This window comes from Neophocaena asiaeorientalis, unplaced genomic scaffold, assembly GCF_003031525.2.
Source record: "Neophocaena asiaeorientalis asiaeorientalis breed wild unplaced genomic scaffold, Neophocaena_asiaeorientalis_V1.1 scaffold357, whole genome shotgun sequence".
Lineage (NCBI taxonomy): Eukaryota > Metazoa > Chordata > Mammalia > Artiodactyla > Phocoenidae > Neophocaena > Neophocaena asiaeorientalis.
In genome coordinates this window covers 5,188,227-5,203,926 of record NW_020173270.1, presented here as the reverse complement: position 1 = coordinate 5,203,926, position 15,700 = coordinate 5,188,227, and the positions used below count along the sequence as shown (strand labels likewise).

At 45.9% G+C, this 15,700-nt stretch overlaps 1 protein-coding gene across 1 annotated transcript in view; it reads right to left on the bottom strand.

The window, feature by feature from the left end:
• LOC112400281 (zinc finger protein 77-like) overlaps nt 1-10,579 on the bottom strand; it is a 26,482-nt gene extending 15,903 nt beyond the window's left edge. Inside the window, exon 1 of the mRNA XM_024745995.1 lies at nt 10,443-10,579. Within this exon, the coding sequence (XP_024601763.1) occupies nt 10,443-10,445 (3 nt within the window). The 5' untranslated portion in view covers nt 10,446-10,579. The remainder of the gene's footprint in view (nt 1-10,442) is intronic.
• Nucleotides 10,580-15,700: the final 5,121 nt, after the last annotated feature.

Genomic DNA, 15,700 nt, shown 5'->3' with positions numbered 1-15,700 from the left:
TATATATAATGGAATATTACTCAGCCATAAAAAATAAAGACATCTTGCCATTTGTGACATAAACCATATGATTTCACTTATATGTGGAATCTAAAAAACAAAACAAATGCACAAAGATAACAAAACAGAGTCAGAGATGCACAGACAAATAGCAGTTGCCAGAGGGGAAGGGGTTGAGAGGATGACTGAAATAGTTGAGGAAGATTAAGAAGTAACAGCTTCCAGGCTTCCCTGGTGGCACAGTGGTTAAGAATCTGCCTGCGAATGCAGGGGACATGGGTTCGAGCCCTGGTCCGCGAAGATCCCACATGCCTCGGACCAACTAAGCCCATGCGCCACAACAACTGAGCCTGCACTCTAGAGCCCACGAGCCACAACTACTGAAGCCCGCGCACCTAGAGCCCATGCTCCGCAACAAGAGAAGCCACCGCATTGAGAAGCTTGCACACCACAACGAAGAGTAGCCCCCACTCACCACAACTAGAGAAAGCCCGCGCTACAACCAAGACACAATGCAGCCAAAAATAAATAAATAAATAAATTTAATTTTAAAAAGGTAACAACTTCCTTTATAAGTTATAAAATAAATAAGTCACTGGGATAAAATGTACAGTGTAGGGAATATAATCAATAATAATATCTTTGCATGGTGACAGTTGGTAACTAGACTTACAGTGGTGATCATTTTGTAATGTACAGAAATAGTGAATCACTATTTTGTGCACTGGAACTAACAGTGCTGTAGGTCAATTATACTTCAAGAAACAAAGAAACTCATAGAAAAAGAGATCAGATTTGTGGTTACCAGAGGCAAGGGGTTGGGGGAGTGGAAAGTGGATAAGGTGGTCAAAAGGTACAAACTTCCAGTTACAAGTTAAATAAGCACTAGGACGTAATGTACAACATGATTAATATAATTAACACTGTTGTATGTTATACATGAAAGCTAACAGAGTAAATCCTGAGAGTTCTCGTCACAAGGGAAAAAAATTAAAAAAAAAAAATTTTTTTTTTAATTAATTTATTTTTGGCTGTGTTGGGTCTTCGTTTCTGTGTGAGGGCTTTCTCTAGTTGCGGCAAGCGGGGGCCACTCTTCATCACGGTGCGTGGGCCTCTCACTATCGCGGCCTCTCTTGTTGCGGAGCACAGGCTCCAGACGCGCAGGCTCAGTAGTTGTGGCTCACGGGCCCAGTTGCTCCGCGGCATGTGGGATCTTCCCAGACCAGGGCTCGAACCCGTGTCCCCTACATTGGCAGGCAGATTCTCAACCACTGCGCCACCAGGGAAGCCCTCTTTTTTAAATTTTGATTGGAGTATAGTTGATTTACACTGTTGTGTTAGTTTCAGGTGTACAGAAAAGTGAATCGGTTATACATAAACATATATCCACTCTATTTTTTTAAGGTTCTTTTCCCATATAGGCCATTACAGAGGATTGAGTAGAGTTCCCTGTGCTATACAGTAGGCCCTTATTAGCTAATTTTATCTATAGTAGTGTGTATATGTCAACCCCAATCTCCCAATTTATCCCTCCCTCCCCTTACCTCCTGGTAACCATAAGTTTGTTTTCTACATCTGTAACTCTTTTTTTTAATAAGTTTATTTATTTTATTTATTTATTTTTGTCTGCATTGGGTCTTTGTTGCTGCGTGTGGGCTTCCTCTAGTTGTGGCAAGCGGGGGCTACTCTTCATCGTGGTGCACGGGTTTCTCACTGCAGTGGCTTCTCTCGTTGCGGAGCACAGGCTCTAGGCGTGTGGGCTTCAGTAATTGTGGCATGTGGGCTCAGTAGTTGTGGCTCACGGGTTCTAGAGCGCAGGCTCAGTAGTTGTTAGTGAATCGGTTATACATAAACATATATCCACTCTATTTTTTTAAGGTTCTTTTCCCATATAGGCCATTACAGAGGATTGAGTAGAGTTCCCTGTGCTATACAGTAGGCCCTTATTAGCTAATTTTATCTATAGTAGTGTGTATATGTCAACCCCAATCTCCCAATTTATCCCTCCCTCCCCTTACCTCCTGGTAACCATAAGTTTGTTTTCTACATCTGTAACTCTTTTTTTTAATAAGTTTATTTATTTTATTTATTTATTTTTGTCTGCATTGGGTCTTTGTTGCTGCGTGTGGGCTTCCTCTAGTTGTGGCAAGCGGGGGCTACTCTTCATCGTGGTGCACGGGTTTCTCACTGCAGTGGCTTCTCTCGTTGCGGAGCACAGGCTCTAGGCGTGTGGGCTTCAGTAATTGTGGCATGTGGGCTCAGTAGTTGTGGCTCACGGGTTCTAGAGCGCAGGCTCAGTAGTTGTGGCCCACAGGCTTAGTTGCTCCATGGCATGTGGGATCTTCCCGGACCAGGGCCCGAACCCGTGTCCCCTGCATTGGCAGGTGGATTCTTAACCACTGTGCCAACCAGGGAAGTCCCTGGTCTCCTTTCAATACAACAGAGTGAAAATGGTGATCCCAAAGCTACCTTAATAATAGAGGCTTCCTCAATAGAAACATGGCCCCAGACTCCTCCACGTGCCAGCTTAAAGCAGAGCAGGTCAGCCAGGCTCATTTAGGAACTGCCACCACCTAGGTATTGTCTGTATCTGCCAAGGACAATTCCTAGAGAAGAGTCCGCCCATTACGCTGCACCATCCATAAGCCTTATCATCCTTGTTGAAACTCCTATTACAGCTGCATCAAGTAAGCAAAAAGAACCACTTTCAAAAGCCTAGAATCGAGAGCTGGCAGATACACGGAGTCAGCAAGGAGAACCTCCCCGGGGACGGGCTGGGTTGATGATGTGGTGAAACCTCGTAGAGGGAAAAGTAGTTTTTCCTTCTTCTGTGCTGGGGAAAAAAATCAGTTTTCCCTACTGTGTGTTTCTTCCCTGTGTGTCTCTTTACCTTCACAGAGAACACTTCACTTCAGACACTTCTGGTCTCCAATGTGTGGTGGTTTCTCCCCACACCAGGCAATTCTCTGTGACTCCAACTGGGTTTCCCATGCTTTCACTCAGTTCTGATACACTCTACCTGGAGAGATCCCACAGGTTAAGGGCTCAGTCCCTCAAGACTAACCTCAACGCCCAAACGCGCACACACTTGAGACACCAGTCTCAAGACCAGGCTGTCACCTGTGCTTTTTCTGACCTACCAGCTATAGATCACAGGTTCCCATGACCCCTTCTCCTGGTGTTCCATTAATTTGCCAGAGTGGCTCACAAAACTCAGGGAAGCGCTTACCCACGTTCACCAGTTTAATAAAGGATGCGATAAAGGATACATACAAACATCCTGATGAAGGGACAAGTAGGGTGAGGAATGTGGGAAGCAGCACGGAGCTTCCATGCCCTCTCTGGGCATCACCCTCCCCACACCTACCCCTGGTCACCAACCCAAAAGCTCTCTGAACTCCAAACAACTGGGATTTTGTGGAGGTTTCATCACAGAGGCAGGAATGGTCATTAAGTCCATTTTCAGCCCTTCTTCCTTAAGAGAATGGGGGGTGGGTCTGAGAGTTCCAAGCTTCTTATTATGACTTGTCTTTCCAGTGACCTGACCTCATCCAGGAGGCATCCATGAGCCCAGAGTCACCTCATTAGAACAAAAGGCACTTCTATGACCCAGGAGGTTAGAGGGGTGTCAGGAGCCAGAGGCAGAGACCAACATATATCTTCTATAATCTCGTAAGTCTTTAAACACAACTGGCCCTAAATGTGATGATTTGCCCTCAGACTTGAAAGCAAGGAAAGAGCGTCCTTTCAAAAGGAAACGGGGGATTTTCCCTGGTGGTCCAGTGGTAAAGAATCCACCTTACAATGCAGGGGACGCAGGTTCAATCTCTGGCCAGGGAACTAAGATCCCACGTGCCACGGGGCAACTAAGCCCACGCGCCACAACTACTGAGCCTGCACTCTAGAGCACACGAGCCACAACTACTAAGCTCATGCGCCTCAGCTAGAGCCCACGTGCCACAAACTACAGAGCCCATGCGCCCTAGAGCCTGTGCGTCACAACTAGAGAGGAGCCCGAGCACCACAACGAAGAGCCCGAGAGCCACAACAAAAGATCCCACATGCCGCAACTAAGACCTGACGCAGCCAAAAATAAATAAAATAAGAAAGTAATAAATAAATCTTTAAAAGAAAAAAGGAAACTGGGTTCAAAATGCTTCATGAGGGACTTCCCTGGTGGCGCAGTACTTAAGAATCTGCCTGCCAAAGCAGGGGACATGGGTTCGAACCCTGGTCTGGGAAGATCTCACATGCTGCGGAGCGGCTAAGCCCGTGGGCCACAACTACTGAGCCTGCTCTCTAGAGCCCGCGAGTCACAACTGCTGAGCCCGTGTGCCACAACTCCTGAAGCCCGCGCACCTAGAGCCCACGCTCTGCAACAAGAGAAGCCACCGCAATGGTCCGGGAAGATCCCACATGCCACGGAGCAACTAAGCCCATGTGCCACAACTACTGAGCCTACTCTCTAGAGCCCGTGAGCCACAACTACTGAAGCCCACGTGCCTAGAGCCCATGCTCCGCAACAAGAGAAGCCACTGCAGTGAGAAGCCCGTGCACCACAATGAAGAGTAGCTCCCGCTCACCGCAACTAGAGAAAGACCGTGCGCAGCAACGAAGACCCAATGCAGCCATAAATAAATAAACAAACAAACAAACAAACAAATAAATAAATGTTGCAAGCTGACAGTTCATGAAAGATGTAGTTCTAGTACACTATTTTCACACACCTGCCTTAATAACAGGTGAACATGGGCTTCCCTGGTGGCGCAGTCGTTGAGAGTCCGCCTGCCGATGCAGGGGACATGGGTTCGTTCCCCGGTCCGGGAAGATCCCACGTGCCACGGAGCGGCTAGGCCCGTGAGCCATGGCCGCTGAGCCTGCGCGTCCGGGGCCTGTGCTCCGCAAGGGGAGAGGCCACAACAGTGAGAGGCCCGCGGACCGCAAAAAACAACAACAACAACAAAAACAAAAAAAAAAACAGGTGAACAGGTCACTCTTCTATGTACTTTATGGAGCCTGTTGAGCTTTGAAAATGGTCAAATACGGGAAATAATAAATAATCAGTATTAAGTTAAATGATCTTATTCTAGTGGATGTGATTTTTGTTTTTTAAGGCGTATGAAGTGATTTTCAAACTCTCATCCCAATGCAGCAAAATACCAATGAACAATTCTTCCCCAGGAGGATCCATGTTAATGGAATCTCATCGTCAATCAAGTCTTCATCTCATCTATCTCCTTATCACTGAAGCATAAATTTCTTGAGAGCAACTGAAATACCAGTCTTGGAACTTTTTTACATAATCTTCTTTTCCTTCCTTCCTACTGTTCAACGGGGAACTGCTCCTCTTTACTAAACAGATATCTGTGTACACCACTGGGTTGCTCTGGGTCAAGATGTGCTTCATCACGAAAGCTTTCAGAGTGTGTGGAATGGGAGAATATAAAAAACAAATCTTCCCAATGCATTTGAGCAGAAGTGCTGGTTCCTACTTAAAGCCTGTCTCTTAACCTGCATATACCAGGATGGGAGCAAAAGATGCCTTAATATGTCACATGTCATGTGCTGGAGACAATGAGGTTGGTAAATGCCTGTTTATCTTCTGTTCTGTGTTTTTATTATTATTTTTTCTTTTAATTAATTAATTTTGGCTGCACTGCGTGGCATGTGGGATCTTAGTTCCCCGACCAGGGACTGAACCCGCATCCCCAGCATTGGAAGCGTGGAGTGTTAACTGCTGGACCACCAAGGAAATCTGTGTTCTGTGTTTTTAGTTGTTTAATAACTGAGGTCTTCAAAATGGTTTGTCATAAAACCACATTCCAAGTTTTGTTTCTTTTCAGAGAATCTTTTCAAGTATTCAAATGTATTTATCACCCTGATCTCTAAATAATAATAGACACAGAAATCTCTCTAATGCTGACCTGTAGTACATGCTTGATTTTAAAAAACTGTTAATAGGGGACACTAATAGAGTAAGTTTCACCAGGAAAAAAATATTGTAATAGAAGAAAACATTTACCTTTATTCATTGCTCAAATGTTTGTGTATGTCACGCCCCAAAAGAATACGAAAATAATCACAGAATGAGATTTTTAGTAAGTTTCCAGTATACAAACTCATAAAAATAAATCTTGGTGTATTTTGAATCACTAGAAACAAGCAATTGAAAAGTAAAAATTTTCGGGACTTCCATGGCAGTCCAGTGGTTAAGACTCCATGCTTCCAATGCAGGGGGTGAGGGTTCGACCCCTGGTTGGGGAACTATGATCCCACATGTTGCACGGTACGGCCAAAAAAAAAAAAAAAGTAAAAAATTTAAATATTAGATCTTTAAAACTAATTGCTACAAAACTAATTTTCTTTAAGTCCTAAATTATGTCTAACTAAGGATATAAGCTGATTTGTGGATAAAGTCCAAAATGTTATCAAACGACCCCACAGTAAAATGAAATAAATGGAGAGATGGGCACATTCTCAGTAAGGGGACTTGATGTCACCATGACGTCAGCTTCTCCCAAACAGGTCAAGGGTTTAAGAAAATTCCACTGGATATTCAATTCCACTGAAGGTTTGCTTTGGGTTTTGGTCTGGGGTTTTTTCTGTTTTGTGTGAGCTTAATAAAAACTACTTTTAAAAACTGAAATGGAAGACAAACTTCTAAAATAGCCAAGACTTTCTACAGAACAAGGTGGTGGGATTTTCCCTAACAGACACTGAAACTTCTTAAGCTGCAGTGATTAGGACAGGATGGTGTTAACAGAGGGATGGACAGATACACCAATGGAAAAAAACCACAACACATTGAAACAGACCCACATGTTTTCAGCACGTGGATCTACGCCAGAGCACTTGATGCTGGGCAGGGGCCAGATGATGACACTTTGACGGGGCAGTGACCACTGGATATCTACAGGGGAATAAGAAATCTTTTTCCTTATAAGTGCATGTACAATAACCAATTCACTGTGGGCTTAACTATGAGAGACGAAAGTAGAACACACTGAGAAGTTACAGGAAAATGCATTATGACTCGACAATCAGGGGAGTTTTCTTATAGAGGAAAAATAGAGTAAGCTACAAAGGAAGATGGCGAATGTCAAGTCTATTAAAGTTAAGACGTGTCCATCAAATAGAATAGAGAGAACTGATGAACCACAATCTGATAGAACACATTTGCCATACCGAGAAATGAAAAAGGTTGAATGTCCAGAGTATGTAAAGAAAGTATAATAAATCAGTAAATATACAAATGAATTACAGGTGAGAAAATGACTGAAAACTATTTCACAGAAGACGAACACCACTTATAAGAAGTGCCCAACCCCAATGGTTAACAGTAGAAACCAATATACAATCACAAGGAGATCCCACTTCGCATATTATGATGGACAAAATTAAGCTGGATACTCCTGAGCCAGGCTGGAACCTGGGAAGCTTTGCTGCAGTGCCTGCAACTGGACAACCATCTCCTCCAGCAACAAGATACAAAGAGACTATAAGGGACTAAAAAAACTGCACGGCAGGCTTGGGGCAAATTAGGAACAAGAAGATACAAAAAGACCAAAAAATCCAACTGCCACTTCTGAGGAGTCCGGAGCAAAAGCAGGGTATTGCCCATGCACCTGGCACACAGCACCACCAAGGGGGTGGGCACACCACGCAAGCCACCCCTCCGGCACAGCTGCTGGACTAGAGTACCCCCACCCAATATAAGAGAACGCAGCTCATCCCCACCCCCTCCTCAAAGAGTGAGCAAGGAAACCTGTTGCTTGTTTTCACTCCCTCCTGCTGCCGCAGGAGCGCCAATAAAGCCTTGATTGGAATTTCTTGTCTGGCCTCTTATCAACTTCTGTTGATTCAAGTCCAAGAACCCTGGTCAGTAATACTCCAAGTGCTGGAAATGGCGTAGAATCAACACTAGACTCCAGCCCTCCATCCACACTTCCTAGTATTTTGAAAATATCCATAATCTACAATCCTTCATTTTTTCTTCCACATGTACAAAATTTATATTGCATTGGCATTTGGAGACAAAAATCAAGGAGTATAAATAATAGCACTGCTGATAAATCAAAACTAACCATGAGACAACCCAAGCCCCACAGAACTGGATGGAGGATACCACCTGGTGATTCCCTTCCTCTGAAACCAGCACATGTGAAACAGACTGGGGCCAAGAACCATGTAGAAGCATTCTACAGTGTGCCAGTGTGCCATTACTGGTGCGGTACGGGTCATATTCACTTATTGCAGATTCAGCGGAAGCAAAATCAAAACGCTACTTGGTGATGAGGGACAGGTGTAAAGCTGCAAAGAATACCAAAAAGACCAGCATGATCGGCATTCTGGGGACCGCTCACTGGGAAGCGCTACCAACTGACCAAGGGAATAAATATCTACACCTTCAAGTAACGGAACAAAAGTCTTCAGTACTCACGCTGAGTCACATGACACAAGATTCCATCAAAGAAACAAAAGGGAAGCGCAGCCAAGTGTGAGCCGCTCAGATCAGCGGCCTGCTGCCCACGGTGCACAAGGAAACCCCAAGTCAGAAGGTCAAAGCCATCCGAGCTGGATGGGTACCCCCAGGGCAGAGGGAAGGACTGAGCTCCACCTAAGTGTAGGAATGCTCCGTCCTCTGGGTCTCAATTCTCACCCAGGAGGAAACGCTCAAGTTGAAGTTCTGACCCAGAGAAACTCTCTAATTCATCGACCCTCTCAGCAGCAGCTGAGCCCAAGGAGCCTTCCCCACGTCTGACCTTCACAGACTCACTCAGGGTGCACACATCACACTCAATCCACCAACTCCTTGGATGAGGCCAAAAGCAAAGGTCAGGAAACTGCTGAGGACAACAAAACCTCGGCTGACAAACCACCCCCAGCCCTTCTGCAGGTGGATCCCCTACCCCATGCTCATGCCATAAACACCTCCTTCTGTGGTGGTTCTACAGTCTGGAGGCCACATGTGTGGGGAGGGGTGGCAGCAAGGGCCCAGAGCACCTTCCTTCACCTCCCTCATAGGCTCAGCTTGTCCCCGCCCCAGGTGATGCATCTACTTCAAGCACTGTGGGTCATTTACAGGAGACAAAGACCCCAGCAGTGTGTAAATGAGAACCTGCAGGATCACTGCTTCCTCCTGTGTTCATGGATAATGTAGGAGAGGGAAATTTTAGGGCACTTTTATGGTTTGAGCTACTGGTTACTGCTCATCCCTTTCAGAAGACAGGCATCAGTTCACTAATATCCTCATGATGACGAGCTGTAACTCATCTAATCAGAAGTGAGCAAGTCTCAGTAGCACTGGTCACATTTCACAGAATTTCCATTCATCTCTGTTGACCAGCTAATAACAGGTAGAAACTCTTTGCCCAACTCTTGAGACGCTTGCAGATCTTGGGGTCAGATATCCCCCTTCCTGCAAAGCCCCCTGTGCCTCGTGCAGCAGACCCTTCTCCCCTGCAGGAAATCATTGGAATGAAAGTCTGCCTTTAGGAAGTCTGGAATTTTATTTGACACTGGCTTGACCCAGTGTTCACAATTACCCATTTCTTACCCAAACTTTACTTAGGCTCCTGTCTACCCACAGGCCCCTGTTTTTTTTTGAGAATCAGCTGACCACAGGGATGCCCCATTCTGTCAAACAGCCTTGCTCTCACCCTCCTCACCCATAGCCCTTTTCTATTTAGTCTGAGACCCTGGAACATTTGTGGTATCCGAGCCCTGTCCCTATTCCAAATCTTTGGAATATTAAAAACAAGACCACAGCCCCAAACGGAATCAGTTATGCTAAGTCCCAAATCACCAAACAGAGACTTAATTACAGTTTCAGCCTCTCCCAGAAACGGAATCTGAAACCAGTCAGTCAAGAATTACCTGGTCAGCACAGTGAAGTGATCTACCTGACAGACCCCTGCCCTCCGTAGAGTAACCTGGTCACAGACAATCCACTTTTCGCTACTTTCTTTGTCCCGCTCCCTCTGCCTATGGAAGACTTTCATTCCGTACAGCTCCTGGCAGCGCCCTTATAGATATGCTGGATGGGAAGCTGCCAGATTCATGAATTGTTGCATACAGACGTAAGAGCTTCAAAATGTACTCAGTTGAATTTTGTTTTTTAACGGGAATAAAGTCTCTCCTTACCCAATAAGGGTTTGACTTTATCTGTCAGGTCACGGCGCGTTCCCTCACCCCCGCCCCTGACCACTGCCCGGGTCACCTGGTCCTCCCTGGGACCCCCAAGGGACGCACACTCAGGTCGGGACTCCCCCGCCCCCCACGAGAGGACGGGAAAGACAGGACGCCGGGACCCCACCCCGCGGCCGAGGGGGAGACTCGGGTCGGAATCCAGGGGAGCGGGCGCGGAAGACCCAGGCCTGCCTCAGCTCCCAGGCGGTCCTAATCAGCCCCTTCCGGTCTCTGGCCCCGGCCCGCGCACTCACCATCTCCGTCCAGGTCCTGGGTGTCCAGGGCGTCCTCCCGCGGCCCTGCAATCTGGGCCGGTGACAGCCACAGACACTGGACACCTGGGTCCGCGCCCCGCAGGTGCGCAAGCGCGCCGAGATGCACCGAGAGCGACGCCTGCGCTGGCTGGGAAGGCGGGGAGGGCTGGGAGGGCTGGGAGGGCTGAGAGGGCACCCACCCCCGACCCTGATTGGACGGAGCTCCGGGCTTCCGCCCTCTGATTGGGCGCTGCTCCAAGCACTCCCCCTCCCCGGGGCTTATGAGTGTACGCTACTCCGTGACCCGCCCCCGGCGCCCGTTAGAAAAGGACTCCAGAACCGGCCCCCGCAATCCTTGATTGGATTGTTCTCCGGGAACGGGCGCTCTGACTGGACGGTACTCCAGGCACTCACCCTATTGAGGGCTCTGAATGTATAGTGCGCGGACAAGCTTCCGGGTTCTGATTGGACAGTTGTTCAGACCCTCCCCGTCCCTCCTCCTAGTTTCACGGGCTCCACCCTAGCGCTTCTGATTGTTTCCCGGGCCCCGCCCCCGTCTCCCTTGATTGGACAGTGTTATAGTCCCTAAGGCCTCAGTGATTAGCTGGGACGTTGGTCAGGTCCCTAAGCCGGGCAGAAGTGCGGTTTTCGAGCCCGGGGCCGTGGGCTCGCAGCAGAACTTGTTCCCGGGCAGACGGACCCGGACCGGGACGTCCTGACTCAGTTTCCCCGCGGAGAGACCCCTGTCCAGAGTCGGGACTGGACAAGATGGGCCGGGAGAGGCTGGTGACCTCCAGGGTCAATTGTCGACCCGGGATCAAAGGTCACCATGTGTCTGTGCCCTTTCTTTAAGAACAAAGAAACGTTCGCCTGTAAGGCAAGATCCGGCCGGGTTTGACGTGTGACCTTGGACACCTACCGCCCTCCCGACCCGCCCGCATATCTGGGCTTGACCAAGTTCTCTGTGTCCCATTTCTTACCCCACAGCATCAGGCTCCCTCCCCACAGGAGGGGGGGTACCGTTGGGTCGCCCCCACGTCTGAGCAGCCCTGAGGTTCAGAGCAAGTCCTTGGTCAGCTTCTCCAGAGAATAGGCCACCCAGGGAGCCCTGTCCAGTCCAGCCACACTGACCCGCAGTCCACGCACCGCCCTCACTCGCCCAATTTTCCTCCTCCCTTCCTCACACAGACGAGAAAAGCCCTTTTCTTTGTGGCTGGACAGGCTGACACATCGCTGAGATCCGAGCCTCAGCCCTGTTGCAATAATCTTTGTGAATAAAGTTTCTCTTTAAGTATAGATTAGTTTTTTATTACACATACTTTTATTTTTTCGGCGGCACCATGGGGCATGTGGGATATTACTTCCCCTACCAGGGATCGAACCCGTGTCACCTGCAGTGGAAGCATGGAGCCCTAACCACTGGACCGCCAGAGAAATCCCATAAACATTCTTTTAAAATGATGAATCCTGCAGCTTCGTGAGAGCTTGGTTCTAGGGCCATGTTGCCCAGGGTGATATGGCACTGGGATATCCTTTCCCAGTGGATACCCATTTGGGTTGACGTGCATCCAACTTTTGTGGCTCTATGGTAGAGCCATAGTGGCTGAGCCACTTGCAGAATTCAATGGCAATTGTGGGTCTGGGAGCTTGACTTGCAAATACCTTTCAAATCAAGGGGCACAGCTAGCAAGGGTGATGGCAGCCTCTCTGAATCTGCCATCATTGGACTTAACTGGCACAATTAAAGCCTCAGTTATGGGTGGCTGAATCTAGAAGCTCCCAACAGTCCAAGGTGTTGCCCAGAAGGATGATGAGATGGTTCTGCTGCCAATAGGTTTTAAATCATATGACCAGATTTGGGTGTATGTGGTTCATAAGGTATCAGGTTGTTTGCCAATTAAAATACATATGGTTGTATTTTGAGGTTGGAACTCCAGCACTAGCCTGCATGGACTTTAGTCAATAATAATGTATCAGTGATAAAATAAACAAGGTCCTACTGTCTAGCACAGGGAACTGTATTCAACATCCTGTGATGAACCGTAATGGAAAAGAATATGAAAAAGAATGTGTGTGTGTGTGTGTGTGTGTATATATATACATATAACTGAATCACTTTGTTGTACAGCAGAAATTAACACATTGTAAATCAACTATACTTCAATAAAATTAAAAACCTTAAAAAAAAAGATTGTGATATTCCAAACTCAACCTCCATAGTTTTATAACAACCATTCAAATGAAAGAAAAGGTAGTTAAAAAAACAGGCCCTGCATCTCTCAGTATATTGATGGCAATACTAATTTCTGAAATTCCTCCATGAGTGAGGTGTTGCTTCAGGCTTACTATCTTAAGGAACAGTTCTAGAAGCATCTCTTTGACCTTTCCCCAACAATATGCCTCAAGGAAACCACAATGGTAATTTTAGTGGTTAGTAAGTGTATCTATTTCTACAATCCATCCTGGGCCTGAGGAACTAATCTATTTTCGTTATTTTTATAGGGCATTTTGTAATTTATGATTTTGTAAGTTTCTGTGCACAGGCTTTGCACATTTTTCTTGGACTTCAACATTTTGCTTCTGATTTATAAGCGCCTTTAAAACTATTAATTAGGGTTTCTCTGGTGGCGCAGTGGTTAAGAGTCCACCTGCCAATGCAGGGGACACGGGTTCAAGCCCTGGCCCAGGAGGATCCTACATGCCACGGAGCAACTAAGCAGGTGCACCACGACTATTGAGCCTGCGCTGTAGAGCCCGCCAGCCACAACTGCTGAGGCCCGTGTGCCTAGAGCCCGTGGTCCGCAACAAAAGCCACCACAATGAGAGGCCCGTGCACCGCAAGAAGAGTGGCCCACGCTCGCCCCAAATGCAGAGAGCTCCCTGCGCAGCAACGAAGACCCAATGCAGCCAAAAAAAAAAAGATTATTAATGATATTCCATTTTTTGCTATGACAGCATTGAAAACATTTCCAAGTTATTGTATCGTTCATCTTATCATTTATGACGTTTTTACTTTTTTATTTTTTTCAAATCTTGTCATCATTCTATTTATAGTTTTTCTTTGGATGTCGTGACTTTCACTCCCTAAGTATACAGAAATACTTACTGATGTTTTCTTTTAGTTTGTTTTTTTTTTAAGCTGCATTGGGTCTTCGTTGCGGCACGTGGGACCTTCCTTGTGGCATACGGGATCTTTCATTGCAGCGCCCAGACTCTTTGTTGCAGCATGGGCTTCTCTCTAGTTGTGGCACATGGGCTCCAGAGCATACAAGCTCAGTACTTGTGGCACACAAGCTCTCTAGTTACGGCGCACGGGCTTTAGAGCACAAAGGCTTAGATGTCCTGCGGCATGTGGGATCTTAGTTCCCCAACCAGGGACAGAACCCGTGCCCCTGCAGAGGAAGCGTGGAGTCTTAACCACTGGACTGCCAGAGAATTCCCTCTTTTTTTAAGTTTAAATCTTTATCTCATTTGGAATTTATGTGGATGTAGTAGAAAGAGGGCTGAGATTGAATCATCTCTTGCCATAAATCATCATATACAGTATTTTATTATATTCTTTTGTCTGTTTATAGACTCTCAAGGGCGTATATGTTCATTCCAAGATTTCTCAACAATGGCACTATTGTTATTTTGAGTCAGATAATTCCTTGTTTCTGAGGGCCATTTCAATTATTTGTACTCATTTGTTATTTTAACTGGTGATCTGATCAGAAGTTCTTCCTCATTCTTCATATATATTTGCCTACCTACTCCTTGCACTACTTTCAGAAATTCTTTCATAATTATCTTATTATGAGGCATAAAGTACTTCTTGATGCAAATTTGGTTGGAAATTTCTCTAAATTTTATGGCTAGGTTTAGAGAGACCTGCATCTTTGAACTGAGGAGTCTTCAATCCAACAATGTTATTTATATATCCATGAAGGTGACACCTTTGTCACTTCATCAGGAAACATTTTTAAATGTTCTTATATGGATCCTGCACATGGCATTAAGCCTATCTTGCAATATCTAATATATAGTTTCCCAGAAAATGCAATTTTAGTCCAATAATGTATTTTATTATGTAAATCATATATATTTAATCAGTAACTAGTAAATTGCCAATAGTTCTAACAGTTATATAGTTGTTTCATCTTTAGTTTCTCAAGAAAGCAATGCTATCACCTCCAATCACAATATTTATTCCTATCCTTTATAGGGCTCATTGTCTATTCTGACATGACCTTATTACAGATTAAAGCAATGATAAATAATTGAGGTGAAAGTAGACGTATTTGTTTTGCTTGGTTGTTCCTTTCATTCGGAAGTCCTACTGATATCAGTTCCTCTTCACTTCCTGCTCTCAAACACCTTCAGTGAGTCGCAGCCTGGCCCGGCAGTCATTGCCTAAAATCGCTCAGAGAAAATTTAGTAATAATAATAATAATGGCAGTGTCTCTAGCAGCTAAGATTGTGAAATAAGGCCACAGACTCCTTTCCAATAGTGCTGAAATTACGTCGGGGAGACAGACAATAAGCACCAAATAAACTCACAGAAAATGGGGAGTATAAATGCAAGAGAGACTCCTATTAGAGCAATTAACAAAAGGAGAGATGATGCTTCCGGGGAGACTCCTCAAAAGGTCACGTGAGAGACAGACCTTTACACTGAGAACAAGGAGTAGAACACGAGATGTCCGACTGTGGGGAGAGAGAGGAGGGGATGTTTTCTTACAGGGAAAATGTCACTGATTTTTTAATTGATGGATTAGATCTGCAGAATGGAGAGAGGGTGGTGTTGGACCCCTGCAGACCTATGGCAACAGAAGCTGGGGGAGTAGGGGTGCCTCCGCACAGATTTTAAACAAAATAACGGACGGAAGGGAATTCCCTGTCAGTCCAGTGGTTAGGACAGGGCGCTTCCACTGCAGGGGGCATGGGTTCCATTCCTGGTCCGGGAACTAATATCCTTCAAGCCGCGCGGCGAAACAAAGGAAAAATAATAGAGAAAATAACGGAGGGAAGGACAAAGAATATAAATGGGAACATTGACAAGAAAAATCCTGATCATACGCTAAAATGATAGAAATGAAATCTTATAGAAGCAAACCAGAATCAGATCTAAGTGCATTAAAAAAAAAGAAATCAGATTTCGAGACCAAAGTGGAAAAAATACGGTTTCCCAGAAAACTCAGACACAGTGATATTAATTTTCAGTATAGGTGCTGATATACTAGAGGTCGTGGTCCCTAAAGCCCCAAGTCCACCCCTGA